The 14,929-nt window shown below is 35.9% G+C and overlaps 1 protein-coding gene across 3 annotated transcripts in view; it reads right to left on the bottom strand.

The window, feature by feature from the left end:
* The window catches only part of LOC148951632 (serine/threonine-protein kinase SIK3-like), a 202,633-nt gene extending 191,666 nt beyond the window's left edge, over positions 1-10,967 (bottom strand). For 2 of the 3 annotated variants that reach the window (XM_089091236.1, XM_089091237.1), the window contains exon 1: positions 10,838-10,967. In XM_089091236.1, the coding sequence (XP_088947362.1) occupies positions 10,838-10,954 (117 nt within the window). In that variant the 5' untranslated portion in view covers positions 10,955-10,967. Of the gene's footprint in view, positions 1-7,515; positions 7,654-10,837 lie in introns of those variants that run through there. The other variant, XM_089091238.1, reaches the window with a different exon arrangement.
* Between the last annotated feature and the right edge of the window lie 3,962 nt (positions 10,968-14,929).

Below are 14,929 nucleotides of genomic sequence, written 5' to 3'. Positions count from 1 at the left end.
AAAAATAAAAAAAAAGAAGAAAAAGAAGGACACAAACACACATTGAAAATTCAAACACATGACAAAAGAAAACTCTTCATTACATTAATTCCCTACCCTCTACCCTTAGCCCTTATTTATCATATGGTTGCATGCTATGGACTAGTAGTTTTATTTCAAGTTTTAGAAAGGTCCAAATTTTACAGAATAAAATAGTTCGTATTTTAGGTAATTATATTCAGTTTGAAAATAGCACGTTGAATTGCTTTACAAGTTTGAAAATTTTGAATATTTATCAGTTACGGGATTACCAGTTAGCAATTTTCATTTATCAATGTTTGAATAAGTGTTCACCGGAGGTATTTTGGGAAATTTTTAAAGCTAACTCATCTTATCACTGTTATGAGACTAGAAATGCGAATGACCTTGCATCGGAGCTCCGGAATACTCAACGTGCTGCATTTCTGCCTCGTTTTGCGGGACCGGGGGTGTGGAATTCCCTCCCGGATGCTATTAGACAAGTTGATAATGTAGGCCAGCTCAAGAGTAGATTGAAACGTTACCTTTTGGGTTATAATCTGAATGATTAGATTTTTGAATTTGATTAATGTTTGGTTTGAAAATTGTTTGGACAGATAATGGTCGCATTTTCGCGAAATTACCCAGCCAAAGCGCACGGAGTCGGCTCTATAGCCTAGCTGATATTTATTGATTTTGTCATAGTTGATTTAGTTAGATGTATCTTTTTTTTTTTTTTTTTTTTTTTCTTTTTTTTTTTCGAGTGTATGTTTTAAGGATGATATGTGATATTTCTCACTTGCGATTTCTAGAGTGTAATCCTTTTAGAGTAGGAGATGTTCTTTATGTTGATTCAGTTCAAGTGCTGATTTTCCCCGTAAAGAGATAGTTTTTATGTGGATGTAGAGCTTTATAATAATGGATTTGCAGCCATCGTAAACAAACCTTCGTGTTTTTGTAGATGGCCGCTGTAAATTTGTTTGTATTTTTTTATGTTAAATAAATTAATTTGAATTTGAATACAAACAGTGACTATATGCCTTACATTAATATAAAAAAACTATTGTGAACAAATTGTTGACCATGGATGATTAAACTTACTTTGAAAACGGGATAGAGATTTATTAATGCTAATATTAGGGTCAGATAGCTTAAACAAATGAATTATTATACGGTTTCTTGTCCAAGGGGGCAAATGTAGAAGATATTTAGCAAATCTGAAGAAGATTGATCGTAGGTGCTTTTTATCTGTAACTGTAAAGAATCTCCAGAAAGGAGCAATGTAAAGCATATGAGGAAGGGCTGTGGCGTTATAAATGGATGCTAGAATATAACGGTTGAAACGTAGTTTGCTTTTTACGATTACAGCGTAAGAAATGCTAATTTTACGCTCAACGTGAGAAATCAGCAAACGACGTGTGTGGCCTATAGATGTGTCAATTGGGAGGCCCAGGTATGTAATATGGTCTGAGGGTTTAACAAGAGAACCGTCCATATTTATAAGATAAGTAGAGGAATTTCGTCAATTGAAAAGGATTACTTTGGATTTCTCAGGATTAAAAGACAGACCGATTTTTGAATATTCATCTTTGAGGATTTTGAAATTCTGCTCAATGCGCTGGATCGTGCGGCTGAGATTCAGGATTTCATCAGCATAACAAATAAGAGACATATCGATTCTCCCAAGAATGCATGAAGGAAGACACTTTGCCTGCGCTTCCAGGACACTATTATTGAACAGGGTTGGGGAAGTGATAGCTCCCTGTCTAGTCCGTTTCTTAACAAGGATGCGGTACTGGGGATTCACAAGCATATTCGAGGGAATCGAAGAGTTTGGCCTCAAACGAGAATTAATGCAATTATATAGGGAAGGATGAAGAGCCGACTGCAGGAAAAAACAGGATGGCAGTTTTAAATGCACTTTTAGATTCCTATATAAATCCCTGAGGACACGGACAACTAATGGGTTTATGCCTTGCCTTACCATATGAAGAAGCATGGACAAATGAATTAAGGAATCAAATGCACATCTAACGTCATGTCTAGCAAGGATCACACATTCTCCCGAAGATTCAGCGTCGGTAAGGACATTAAAAACTGCTGTAAGAGCATGAGAACAGCCAAGATTAGCCTGAAAACCGAACTGATGTGGGGGAACGTAATATTTCTGTCTTAACTCATCAAGAAAAAGAAGATCATAAAGTTTGCATGTCGTTGTAGATACGGTGATGGGATTGAAAGAGGAACGTTGCAGCTCATATTTCTGTTTTTTGGGAATTGGAGTCAGATCACCAATGCAGAACTAGGATGGAGCAATACATGTAACAAATATCATTTGCATGACAAGGCTGAGATGACGCACCAAAAGATAACTTCCATTAATGATGTGTAGAGTGCTCACCTTATCTATCCCACAAGACACTTTCTTTTTAAGTTGGGAAATGGCGTTTATAACAGCGTCACAAGTAACAACAAAATCAAGGTCAGGAGATTCATCAATGAATTTGCAGAGCTTGTAACAAAATTGTGACTCTAAAACAGGATCAGGCTCAGAAAATTCATTTGAAAAATGGGATATCCACTCGGACAAAGGAATGTCATTCGGGTCTGGCAAATTGGAAGAGATAGTACGAGGTAAAAGCTTCCACAGAAGATCAGGTGAATTCCTGACCTTCTCGGAATAAAGTGTCTGCATTTTAGATCGATGAAGGGCAAGTTCCTTAGCAAAACATTTTTTTGACACTTTTCTCAGTTCATTGACTATTCCTTGACGGCAGCATAGGCAATCTCTCCATAATTTGTACCAAAATTTAGCACGGTCACAAGCTTCAGACAGCACTAGATTTCCTGACCACCCGGGAACTTGGGTACCAACATGTATTTTTTAAGAGGAACTGCCCTTTTTTCAGCACACAAAAGTGCATGGCAGATTTCTTCGGAGTATATATCAAGAGTTAATCTAACCTCATTAATGTCTTTATTAGAAGACTTTTGCAGAAGATGAAATGGAACCCAGATCTTGTTTAGGATACTATCTGAAATTTCAATGTACTGAGATGTGTCAATTTTATTCCAATCGCGAGAAGTATACCACTTGTGCCGGTGAACAGTATAAGCCTGTAACACTGGAATCTGAGAAGCTTCTCGTTTGAAACTAGAAGCAATAAGAAGTTGGTCTGAAACTTGAAAATTGGAAACTACCTCAACACAAGGTATATCAAGGTTATATGACACAACATGGTCGAGGTTAGATGTGCACGAGGAAGAATGAATGTAAGTAAACTGAGCAGATTTCTGTTGAACTTTAAAATCATCACCAAATATTCCTAATAGTAAAGAAGCACAGATAGAAGCTGAAGACAACCCGCAATTCAAATCACAATAAACATCACCTATGATCAAACACGGGATTTTCCGTTTAAGGACATCACGAAGACAAAAGCTAAGTTTTCTAGCTGCTAATGCGAAATCTCTCTCCGAATCTTCATCATTGTAATCTGTGGGTAAATACAGATTTATTATTGCGCACTCAACTACTCTAACAGCTAAAAAACTATCACAAGAAAAGAAAACACTAGAATGAAGATTCGATGCTACATAAGTAGCAATACCACTGGAAGCTCTGACTTTAGAAGCACTACGTTTAGCTGGAACCGAGAAAGTTTTGAAAGTGGCACTAATGTCAAGTAAACTAAGGCTGTGGTTGGTCAGGAAATGTTCCTGCAAACAAAGAATATCATGATTATGAAGTATATTTTCAAGAATAGGTCTTTTTTTATAAGACCACCATTAATGTTCCAAGAGAGAAAACGAATATCCATTTATCTACTTAGCTGCCCGTTTATCGGTTTGAGCGTTGCCAGGGCATTTGATACTGTAACAGGTGTGATTAAACTCTTTATATGTAATGCAAAACATGTTCCAAACACATGGATTATCCCTGGTGGAAGAGTGCTCCGAGGAACCAAAGCGAGAGCACAGTTCTGCGTTCTTACAATCAGCAGCAAAATGTCCTTGCTGATGGCATCTGAAACACCGTCTAGGTATGAATATGAAATTCTGGACAGTTAACTTTTCATAACCCACCTTCACAGAATTTTTCAGAAAAGAATCAAGATCACTCCGTTGTTCAAAATAAATCTTGTAGACGCGTGACTTGCCACACTGCAAAGCTTTGACACACTTTGGAATAATTTTCTCTAGATCTATTTCATTCATTTCTGTCAGTACGCCTTTTATTACACCAATGAAGGCGGGAGATTTAACAGAGGCTAAAAGGCCAGGTTGGAACTTTTTCATCTGGTCAGCAATTGAGGAGGCAGCAGGTTTACGTTTTACTACAATTTTCCATTATGATGAAGAACATTTCACCTCTGAAATATCATTTGCAGCTTCAGGACATATTTTATCAATAAAATCTTTCCTTAATAGTGGAGATGAAAGATTGGACAGGCAATTTTTTAACACAACAGCATAGGTAGGAGGATTGGATTGGTCCTTGGTGCAAGACGACTGAGCATAAGAGGGCCAGGCAGAAGTTGCCTGTACTGTGAGACGTTGTTTATTTAGCTCAGACAAACTGTCTATTTTATGGGAAAGTTCATTCATTGTGACAGGTTAATGTTGCAATGATCGCATCACCAATTGTTGGAATTTCACACAGTGAGTATATCACGAATTTCGGGATCTTACGTTTTTCTTTCAATGCTGTAGATAACCACTTACAAATGTCAAGGACATTTTCATCGTCTTTTTGGCATCTAATTAAATGTGTTCCAATTTCTAGCACCTGATGTAAGACCTCCTTTGCCTTTAGAATGGTTTCATGACTGAAAAAGCTTGTCGACTTAGCAATTATTGTTTTCTACTTTGATACCATCGATCATCAATCGAGAAATAAAATTCAATATTGGATTTAAAATAATATCCGAGTCGCCCATTATTTCATAATTGCTCTTACGGTAATAACATTCAATAGACATAAATCCACTCCAAATCAATGCCAAAAACCGTCACCAATATAAACTCAATCCAATCAAGCAGGCAGTGACGTCACAGTGGAGTTATAGCTTTGTAGTCCGAGAAATTGTTTTCAAGGTCACTGAATTAATGAGATTTCAAAATCTAAAAAGATAATCTCACACTGAATCTAGGTCAGGAATTGCAATCACTTACATTCCTTATGAAATATACTTGGGTTCCCAATAAATAATCCTTTTTGTCACTTACAAAATATTATTAGGCTATTACATTTCCTTTAGAAGAGCTCATAGACTATAATGATACCCTGATTTCTGCCACAAAATACAGATGATCTATATTACCATTCATGTGTTTGTACATAGCAATAGGCCTATAACCAGGGATTTACAAGAAAATTGGTACTAGTTACAATTACTCCCCCCTCAGAAGGAAGCACTACACAATTAAGAAAACAAACATTCTAAAATATTTACTTACATCATTCCTAAAAGTGCTTCACTTTACTTTACCCCTATCCCCTGCTCTTAATGTGCAGATATATAGCCCACACTATACATTATCTGCGCATTTTCTATTTCTTGATTTGGTTGATGTTGCTTCTTTGCAGTTAAATCTACTTGAACAAGAGAGTGACATGGAAAAAAGAATAGAAAATATGGCAAGATTGGAGATATATCTATTACTGAGCTATGAATAAGGTAAACATACCTCTTGATGCCTTTTTTATGCTCTTTCAAAATATAGCACTCATTTGACTCAGAAATTAAATTTTCAATCCTTTATGGATCCTTAATGATACCTTTTTCTCTTATTTTTGGCCACAGAAAAGAGTTAAAATATTGGTTAAAACATACTTTTGGAATATAATTCCATTTTTTTTATAAATTATATAATCCACTGACATTGATTCATCACAATTCAATTGAAGAAACAATTTATAAATCTTTTAAAAATTGCATTGTTTACTTTAAGCTGTTAGCACCACTCTTGTTTAAATGTGTGTAGGCCTACCCATAAACTGAACTGACTATGACAAAATCAAAGAACCAAAAACATATGGGAAATATATAATTTGGACTAGGCTATATATTTGTTCATTAGTGGGGTTGGGGGTAAAATATAGTGGATCTGCAATCAAAATGGATAACTACAATCATGCTATATATTATCAGGTAAGAATTGTTGTTTTTAACCCTTTCTATAGCCAAAAATAAAAGAAAATGTATCATCTTTAGGGGTCCATAAAGGGCTTGAAAATTGCAATTGATTATTATATTCAGAAAGAGCTTAAAAAAGGAATTAAGTTGCATGTTAACCTTATGAATAAGGTCCTTATTTATACCTCAGTGATGGAAATATTTCTAAATTCACCATAAAAATATATACTTTAGGCTATGACCTATATTTATACATTAGGGAGGGGGAGGGGGGGGTAAATTTTTTGCAGTTCATATTATTGACTTACAAATAAAGTAAACATACTACTCAATACCTTTTTTTATGCTCTTTCCAAATATAGTAGCCTAATCACTTTTGTCACAAATGAATTTTACCCCCACCCATATATATACCAATTCAAGGTATATATTTGCAAATTAGGGGGTGGCAGTATTCTGATGCAAATGAGAGGTAAGTTTAAACTTTACCCTTCTACCCCACCCTTAATGTGCAAATATATACCCTGAATTGGTATATAAAGGGGTGGGGGTAAAATTCATTTGTGACAAAAATGATTATTGAATTTGTAAAGAGCACAAAAAAGGCATCAAGTGGTATGTTCACTTTATTTGTAAGTCAATAATATGAACTGCAAAAAATTTATAGAGGGGTGAAGTAAAGTGAAGTGCTTTAAGGAACAGAATAAGCAGGCCAGGGTTTACAAACAGGCCATGAGGCCTGGGCCTAGGGGTATGCAATGCCAAGGGGCACAAAAAAACACCAAGTGATTTTTTTTTCTTAACAAAAACTGGACTGATGTGATTTACCATCTAAGAGCCAAATGTACTTTGCTGCTGTGCTACCTATTCCCAGAAAAGTGATTTTGAAACAACACAGGAATTCTGTAGTCTAGCTGCTTGTAAACTATCAGATGTCCCCCAAGGATGGCAGCTGAGAGCTTGGTATAACCCCTCTCTTGCATTACTTTTGTCTCATCATTAATTGGTTGCCTTCTGTTCAGGGCTTCCACTATCCCTGAATTTTTAAGATTACCCCATTAATCTGTTCCCCCCCCCCAAAAAAAAATAATTGACTAGGCCTAGAGGCACCAAAATATTTGGGTCTAGGGGCACCAAAGATTTAAACCCAGCCCTGGTTGTACACTAGAACCAGAAAATCAATCATTTAGGCTAACTCTTTGCAACTCAGTAATCTGTAATAACTTAGTAGCTTAACAATCACAGTTTAGATATTTTTTGCGAAGAAACGCAGAAAGGGTCATTTCTCACTTCAGCTCCTCACTTTGCTTGATAAAACACTACTAGAAAAAAAAAACAGAGTAATACTTAGACCTCATTAAAAGGAGTCATATCCTACCTTCTAACGTGTTATTGTGTGAGTTGCAAGCTTCACAACAGCAAAATTGCCTTTCCCAATTGTCTTTTGCAAGTCATAAAAGCCCACTTTGGCTAGCCTTTCTACTGATTCAGACATGGTAAGAAAAACTGTGTTAATTCTTTCCTTTTACATGTCTAGTTTTTAAATTGTCAGGTACTTTTATAATAGTTTTTATTTCATTTTCTTCTTTCTTGAATTGATTCAAAAAAATTTGATGAGGTGCTGTCACCTAACATTTTCTCTCTCACATCATAGTTTCTGAGTTTCTAGTGGCAGAAGTGAGATTCTCACCAGCTTTTGCTATTTATTCAATTCTAATAATTAAGATGTACAATGTGACAATACAATTGATTCCCATCTCCATCTTCTTACAGTAACTCAATGACAGAAAGTGAAGATAATCTTAACAGTGAAAGCAGCTCAACTCTGACCAAATTAATTAACAAACAATATCCAATTAATGGTTCAGCCTCAGCTTTGGCTCATATTTCTGATGGCCCCTTTCAACAAAGAGAATTAATTCTCCCTTAGAATAATGGGAGAAAATTCAGAACAGAATCATCAGAATTTTCAGACATGTTTAAAACACATTTAGGCTTGTGTTTTTTTGCAAGTTTTCCAAACCCTTTCCCCACAGGTGATTTTAGAGGAGGGGGTTGAAGGGGCACTTGTCCTGGGTGCAAAAATTTTAGGGGTGGAAATTTGAAATAAGTAACTTAACATTCATAATCATTTTGTTGTTTTCAAAAGGTTATCTTTATTTAAATAAAGTATAGATTGTAGTTGACAGTGATTTACTTACTGTAATACTTATATAATAATGTTTACTGTTAGTATAAGCACATTGAAGAGGCCAGAACTACCATTGCTTTCCCCTGAAGGATAGCCCATGTCCATAGACTAACCAGATGTGGAACTTTTATAACTTTAATAAATCAAATAATATTAAAACTTTGATTACTAAATATCAGTATATGTATATTAAACTGACAATGCACATTCTTTTGTATTTTTTTTTCAGTAAAGTGCAAATTATGTTTTAACTTTGGGAAGGCATAGGGATTTTGAGCCCAACTTATGTTAATTTCTGCTCGTTTTGACTTGGTTATTTATTGTAATTTCTGTTTGGGTTTCATTTATTTATTGATGCTGATTTGTGGTAGATTAATGCTTGGTCAATTATTTGATTTTATTATTGCTTGTTTTTTTGTTTAATGGAGTTCTTTACTTTTCTTTGAAAAACTTATTTTGTGGAAAAAGTTTTTTTTTATTAATTTCTGTTTGTTGTATATTAACATAGTCTTTTCAGGGAAAAAGAAAAAATACTTTAATCTTTTCATTTTTTTTAAGACTTTATAGGTTGGCGTGCTATTTGTATGCTGGAGAAAAATTTTCAGCAATTTTTAACAACATACACCCTTTTAAAAATATGGACACAAATAGTAGTGTTTAATTTAGTTTCATACCTCCTCTAGTTGACCTGAAATGGATAACTTGATACCATTTGCAAAACAATCTGTTTACTTACTTTGATAGCTTGGATACACTTACACTATTTTGATTTGGTTAAATTTTAAGAGCAGAAGCAGTCCCAAAAGTTTGAACCCTCATATACCCTCAGTACCCTCAGTCATTCTTGGGATACTGCTGAGATGCCTTATTGGGAACTAGCATTAACACAGTGCATTTTGATTTAATCTTAAGGCAATATTTAATTTTTAAACATAATGGGCAAATAGGAGGGGGATTAGTTGCCCTCCAATCACTTTTGACTATTAAAAAGGGCACCAGCCCTGTCTATTTTCAATCAATGAGCCCTCTTTGAAGTTTCTAAGACAACTCGTTCAATACAAAGTGCCCCCATCAATATTTAATATAAAAATGTCAAGCCTTCCAATCACTTTTGACTATTAAAAAGGGTACTAGGTCTTTCAATTTCTAATTGAATGAGCCCTTTTTGAGTTTCTATGACAATGCTTTCTATAAACACCTTATATGCCCCTGGGCATAAATTACAACCCTTGCCCTAAGGGCTGTTAGGGTGGTTGTCATCCTCAAAGACGTAATTTCCAGAACTTTCAACTACATTAAACAAAATGGCTATCTCAAAATTTTGATTATATATGTTTGGGGAAATGGTGGGTGTGAGAGGGGCATTAGTTGCTCTCCAAAAACTTTCAAACATTAGAAAAGGCACTAGCCCTTTCAATTTCCAATCAAATGAGCCCTTTTGCAGTTTCTACAACAATGATTTCAATAGAACCTTATATGCCCCCAGGGCATAACTTACAACCCTAGCCCTGAGGGATGTGAGGGGGGGGGGGGGGTGTCATCCTCAAAGACCTAATTTCCTGAACTTTCTACTATGTTGAACAAAATGGCTATCTGAAAATTTTGTTTGGTTGTGTTCAGAGGAATGGTGGGCGTGAGAGGGGGGTTAATTACCCTCCTATCACTTTTGACCATTAAAAAGGGCATTAGCCCTCTCAATTTCTAATTGAATGAGCCCCTTTTGATGTTTTTACAACAACTCTATCAATAAAAACCTTATATGCCCCCAAGGCATAACTTAAAACCAGTAAAGTTCTACCAAATCATATTATTGAGTTAGGAATAAAGTGAATACACCATGCTGATTATGAATATAATAATCGTTTCTATCAGAAATGAATTTCAGCCCCCCCCCCCTATATATACCTAACCTAACCCAACCTAACCCTGAATTGGCATATATAGGGGGGCTGAAATTCATTTCTGATAGAAATGAATATTATATTTGAAATCAGCAAAAAAAGGCATCAAATGGTGTATTCACTTTAGTCCTAACTCAATAATATGATTTGGTAGAACTTTACCTTAAAACCTTTGCCCCGGGGGTTTCTGTGGGGTTTGTCATCCTTAAATACATAATTCTCATCATTAATTGGTTGCCTTCTGTTCAGGGCTTCCACTAGGCCTATCCCTGAATTTTTAAGATTACCCCATTAATCTGTCCCCCCCCCAAAAAAAAAATTGACTAGGCCTAGAGGCACCAAAATATTTGGGTCTAGGGGCACCAAAGATTAAAACCCAGCCCTGGTTGTACACTATAACCAGAAAATCAATCATTTAGGCTAATGCTTTGCAACTCAGTAACCTGTAATAACTTAGTAGCTTAACAATCACAGTTTAGATATTTTTTTAGCAAGAAACACAGAAAGGGTCATTTCTCACTTCAGCTCCTCACTTTGCTTGATAAAACACTACTAGAAAAAAAAAACAGAGTAATACTTAGACCTCATTAAAATGAGTCATATCCTACCTTCTGACGTGTTATTGTGTGAGTTGCAAGCTTCACAACAGCAAAATTGCCTTTCCCAATTGTCTTTTGCAAGTCATAAAAGCCCACTTTTGCTAGCCTTTCTACTGATTCAGACATGGTAAGAAAAACTGTGTTAATTCTTTCCTTTTACATGTCTAGTTTTTATAGTTTTTATTTCATTTTTCTTCTTTCTTGAATCGATTCAAAAAAATTTGATGAGGTGCTGTCATCTAATATTTTCTCTCTCACATCATATTTTCTGAGTTTCTAGTGGCAGAAGTGAGATTCTCGCCAGCTTTCGCTATTTATTCAATTCTAATAATTAGAATGTACAATGTGACGATACAATTGATTCCCATCTCCATCTTCTTATAGTAACTCAATGACAGAAAGTGAAGGTAATCTTAACAGTGAAAGCAGCTCAACTCTGACCAAATTAATTAACAAACAATATCCAATTAATGGTTCAGCCTCAGCTTTGGGTCATATTTCTGATGGCCCCTTTCAACAAAGAGAATTAATTCTCCCTTAGAATAATGGGAGAAAATTCAGAACAGAATCATCAGAATTTTCAGACATGTTTAAAACACATTTAGGCTTGTGTTTTTTTGCAAGTTTTCCAAACCCTTTCCCCACAGGTGATTTTAGAGGAGGGGGTTGAAGGGGCACTTGTCCCGGGTGCAAAACTGTTAGGGGTGGAACTTTGAAATAAGTAACTTAACATTCGTAATCATTTTGTTGTTTTCATAATGTTATCTTTATTTAAATAAAGCATAGATCGTAGTTGACAGTGATTTACTTACTGTAATACTTATATAATAATATTTACAGTTAGTATAAGCACATTGAAGAGGCCAGAACTACCATTGCTTTCCCCTGAAGGATAGCCCATGTCCATAGACTAACCGGATGTGGAACTTTTATAACTTTAATAAATCAAATAATATTAAAACTTTGATTACTAAATATCAGTATATGTATATTAAACTGACAATACACATTCTTTTGTATTTTTTTTCAGTAAAGTGCAAATTATGTTCTTGCCTTGGGAAGGCATAGGGATTTTGAGCCCAACTTATGTTAATTTCTGCTGGTTTTGAGTTTCACTCGGTTATTTATTGTAATTTCTGTTCGTTTAGGGTTTCATTTATTTATTGATACGGATTTGTGGTAGTTTCACGCTTGGTAGATTATTCGATTTTATTTTTGCTCATTTTTTATTTAATGGAGTTCTTTACTTTTCTTTCAAAAACTTATTTTGTGGGAAGTTTTTTTTAATTAATTTCTGTTCGTTTTAAATTGACATAGTCTTTTCAGGGAAAAAGAAAAAAATACTTTAAATCTTTACGTTTTTTTTAAGACTTTATAGTTTGGCCTGCTATTTGTATGCTGGAGAAACATTTTCAGCAACTTTTAACAACATACACCCTTTTAAAAATTTGGGAAAAAATAGTACTGTTTAATTTAGTTTTATACTTGCTCTAGTTGACCTGAAATGAAAAACTTGATACCATTCACAAAAAAATCTGTTTCCTTACTTTGATAGCTTGGATTCACTTACGCTATTTTGATATCGTTAACTTTTAAGAGCAGAAGTAGCCACGAAAGTTTGAACATAATACCCTCAGTCGTTCTTGGGATACTGCTGATATGCCTTATTATCACAGTGCATTTTGATTTAATCTTAAGGCAACATTTAGTTTTTAAACATAATGGTCAAATGGGAGGGTGGGCGTGGGAGGGGGATTAGCTGTCCTCCAATCCCTTTCGACTATTAAAAAGGGCATCAGCCCTTTCTCTTTTCAATCGAATGAGCCCTCTTTGAAGTTTTTAAGACAACTACTTCAATACGAAGTGCCCCCATCGATCTTTACTATAAAAATGTCAAGCCTTCCAATCACTTTCGACTATTAAAAAGGGTACAAGGTATTTCGATTTCCAATCAAATGAGCCCGTTTTGAGTCTCTACAACAACACTTTCTATAAACACCTTATATGCCCCTGGGCATAAATTACAACCCTTGCCCTAAGGGCTGTGAGGGTGGTTGTCATCCTCAAAGACGTAATTTCCAGAACTTTCAACTACATTAAACAAAATGGCTATCTCAAAATTTTGATTATATATGTTTGGGGAAATGGTGGGCGTGAGAGGGGCGTTAGTTGCTCTCCAAAAACTTTCAAACATTAAAAAAGGCACTAGCCCTTTCAATTTCCAATAAAATGAGCCCTTTTGCAGTTTTTACGACAATGATTTCAATAGAACCTTATATGCCCCCAGGGCATAACTTACCACCCTTGCCCTGAGGGCTATGAGGGGGGGGGGTGTCATCCTCAAAGGCCTAATTTCCAGAACTTTCTACGGCGTTGAAAAAAATGGCTATCTGAAAATTTTGATTGGATGTGTTTGGGGGAATGGTGGGCGTGAGAGGGGGGTTAGTTACCCTCCTATCACTTTTGACCATTAAAAAGGGCATTAGCCCTCTCAAATTCCAATTGAATGAGCCCCTTTTGAAGTTTTTATGACAACTCTTTCTATAAAAACGTTATATGCCCCCAGGGCATAACTTAAAACCTTTGCCCCGGGGGTTTCTTTGGGGTTTGTCATCCTTAAATACATAATTTCCTAAAATTTCAACTACGTTGAACAAAATGGCTATCTCTGAACTTTGATTGAATGTTTTGTGGGAAATGGTGGGCGTGAGAGGGGGGTTAATTACTCTACACTTACTTTCGACTATTAAAAAGGGTAATTTCAATTTCTAATCAAATGGGGCCTTTTTGAAACTTCTACAACAACTTTCTATATAAAGCTCATATGCCCCCAGGTTATAACTTACAACCCTTGCACTGAGGGCTCTGGGGGGGTTATCATCCTAAAAGACCTAATTTTCAGAACTTTCAACTATGTTGAACAAAATGGATATATCAAAATTTTTATTGGATGTGTTGGAGAAAATGGTGGGCGTGAGAGGGGGGGTTAGTTGCCCTTCAATCACTTTTGACTATTAAAAAGGGGACTAGCCCTTTCAATTCCCAATTGAATAAGTTCTTTTTGAAGTTTCTACAACATCGCTTTCTATAAAAACCTTATATGCCACCAGGGCATAACTTAAAACCCGTGCCCTGAGGGCTGGGGGGGGGGGGAGAGGTTGTCATCCTTAAAGACTTAGTTTTCCAAACTTTCAACTACGTTGAATAAAATGGTTATCTAAAAATTTTGATTGGATGTGTTTGGGGAAAAGGTGAGCGTGAGAGGGGGGTTAGTTGCCCTCAAATCACTTTCGACAATTAAAAAAGGCAATAGCCCTTTGAATTTCCAATCAAATGAGCCCTTTTTCAAGTTTCTACGACAAAGATTTCAATAATAACCTTATATTCCCCAGGGCATAACTTATAACCCTTCCCCTGAAGACTGTGGGGTGAGTGTCCTGCTCAAAGGTATAATTTCCTGAACTTTAAACTGCGTGGAACAAAATGCCTATCTAAAAATTTTTATTGGATGTGTTTGGGAAATGGTGGGCGTGGAAAGGGTGTTAGTTGCCTTCCAATCACTTTCGACTACTAAGAAGGGCACAAGTCTTTTCAATTTCCAATCGAATGAGCGCTTTTCGAAGTTTCTACGACAACGCGCTTTATAAATACCTTATATGCCCCTAGGGCATAACTTACTTCCCTTGCCCTGAGGGCTCCGGGGGGGGGGATGTTGTCATCCTCAAAGACCTAATTTCCAGGACTTAAGACTACATTGAATAAAATGGCTATCTAAAAATTTTGATTGGATGTTTATAGAAAAAAGGTCGGTGTGAGAGGGCTGCTAGTTGCCTTCAATTAACTACCGACTGTTAAAAAGGGATCTATCACTTTGAATTTCCAATCGAATGAGCCTTTTTTGAAGTTTTTACGACAACGCTTTCTATAAAAACCTTACTTGCCCCCAGGGCATAACTTAATACCCTTGTCCTGAGGGCTGTGAGGGAGTGTTCTCCTCAAAAACATAATTTATACCAAGAAATCAACTACGCTGAACAAAATGGCTATCTATAAATTTTGATTGGATGTGTTTCGGGAAATGGTGGGCGTGGAAGGGGTGTT

Source organism: Artemia sp. Qi Xiang Cuo, chromosome 6 (assembly GCF_049724085.1).
Source record: "Artemia sp. Qi Xiang Cuo chromosome 6, ASM4972408v1, whole genome shotgun sequence".
NCBI classification, from domain to species: domain Eukaryota; kingdom Metazoa; phylum Arthropoda; class Branchiopoda; order Anostraca; family Artemiidae; genus Artemia; species Artemia sp. Qi Xiang Cuo.
Note: the sequence above shows the minus strand (reverse complement) of the source record. Positions and strands in the feature narration are given on the sequence as shown.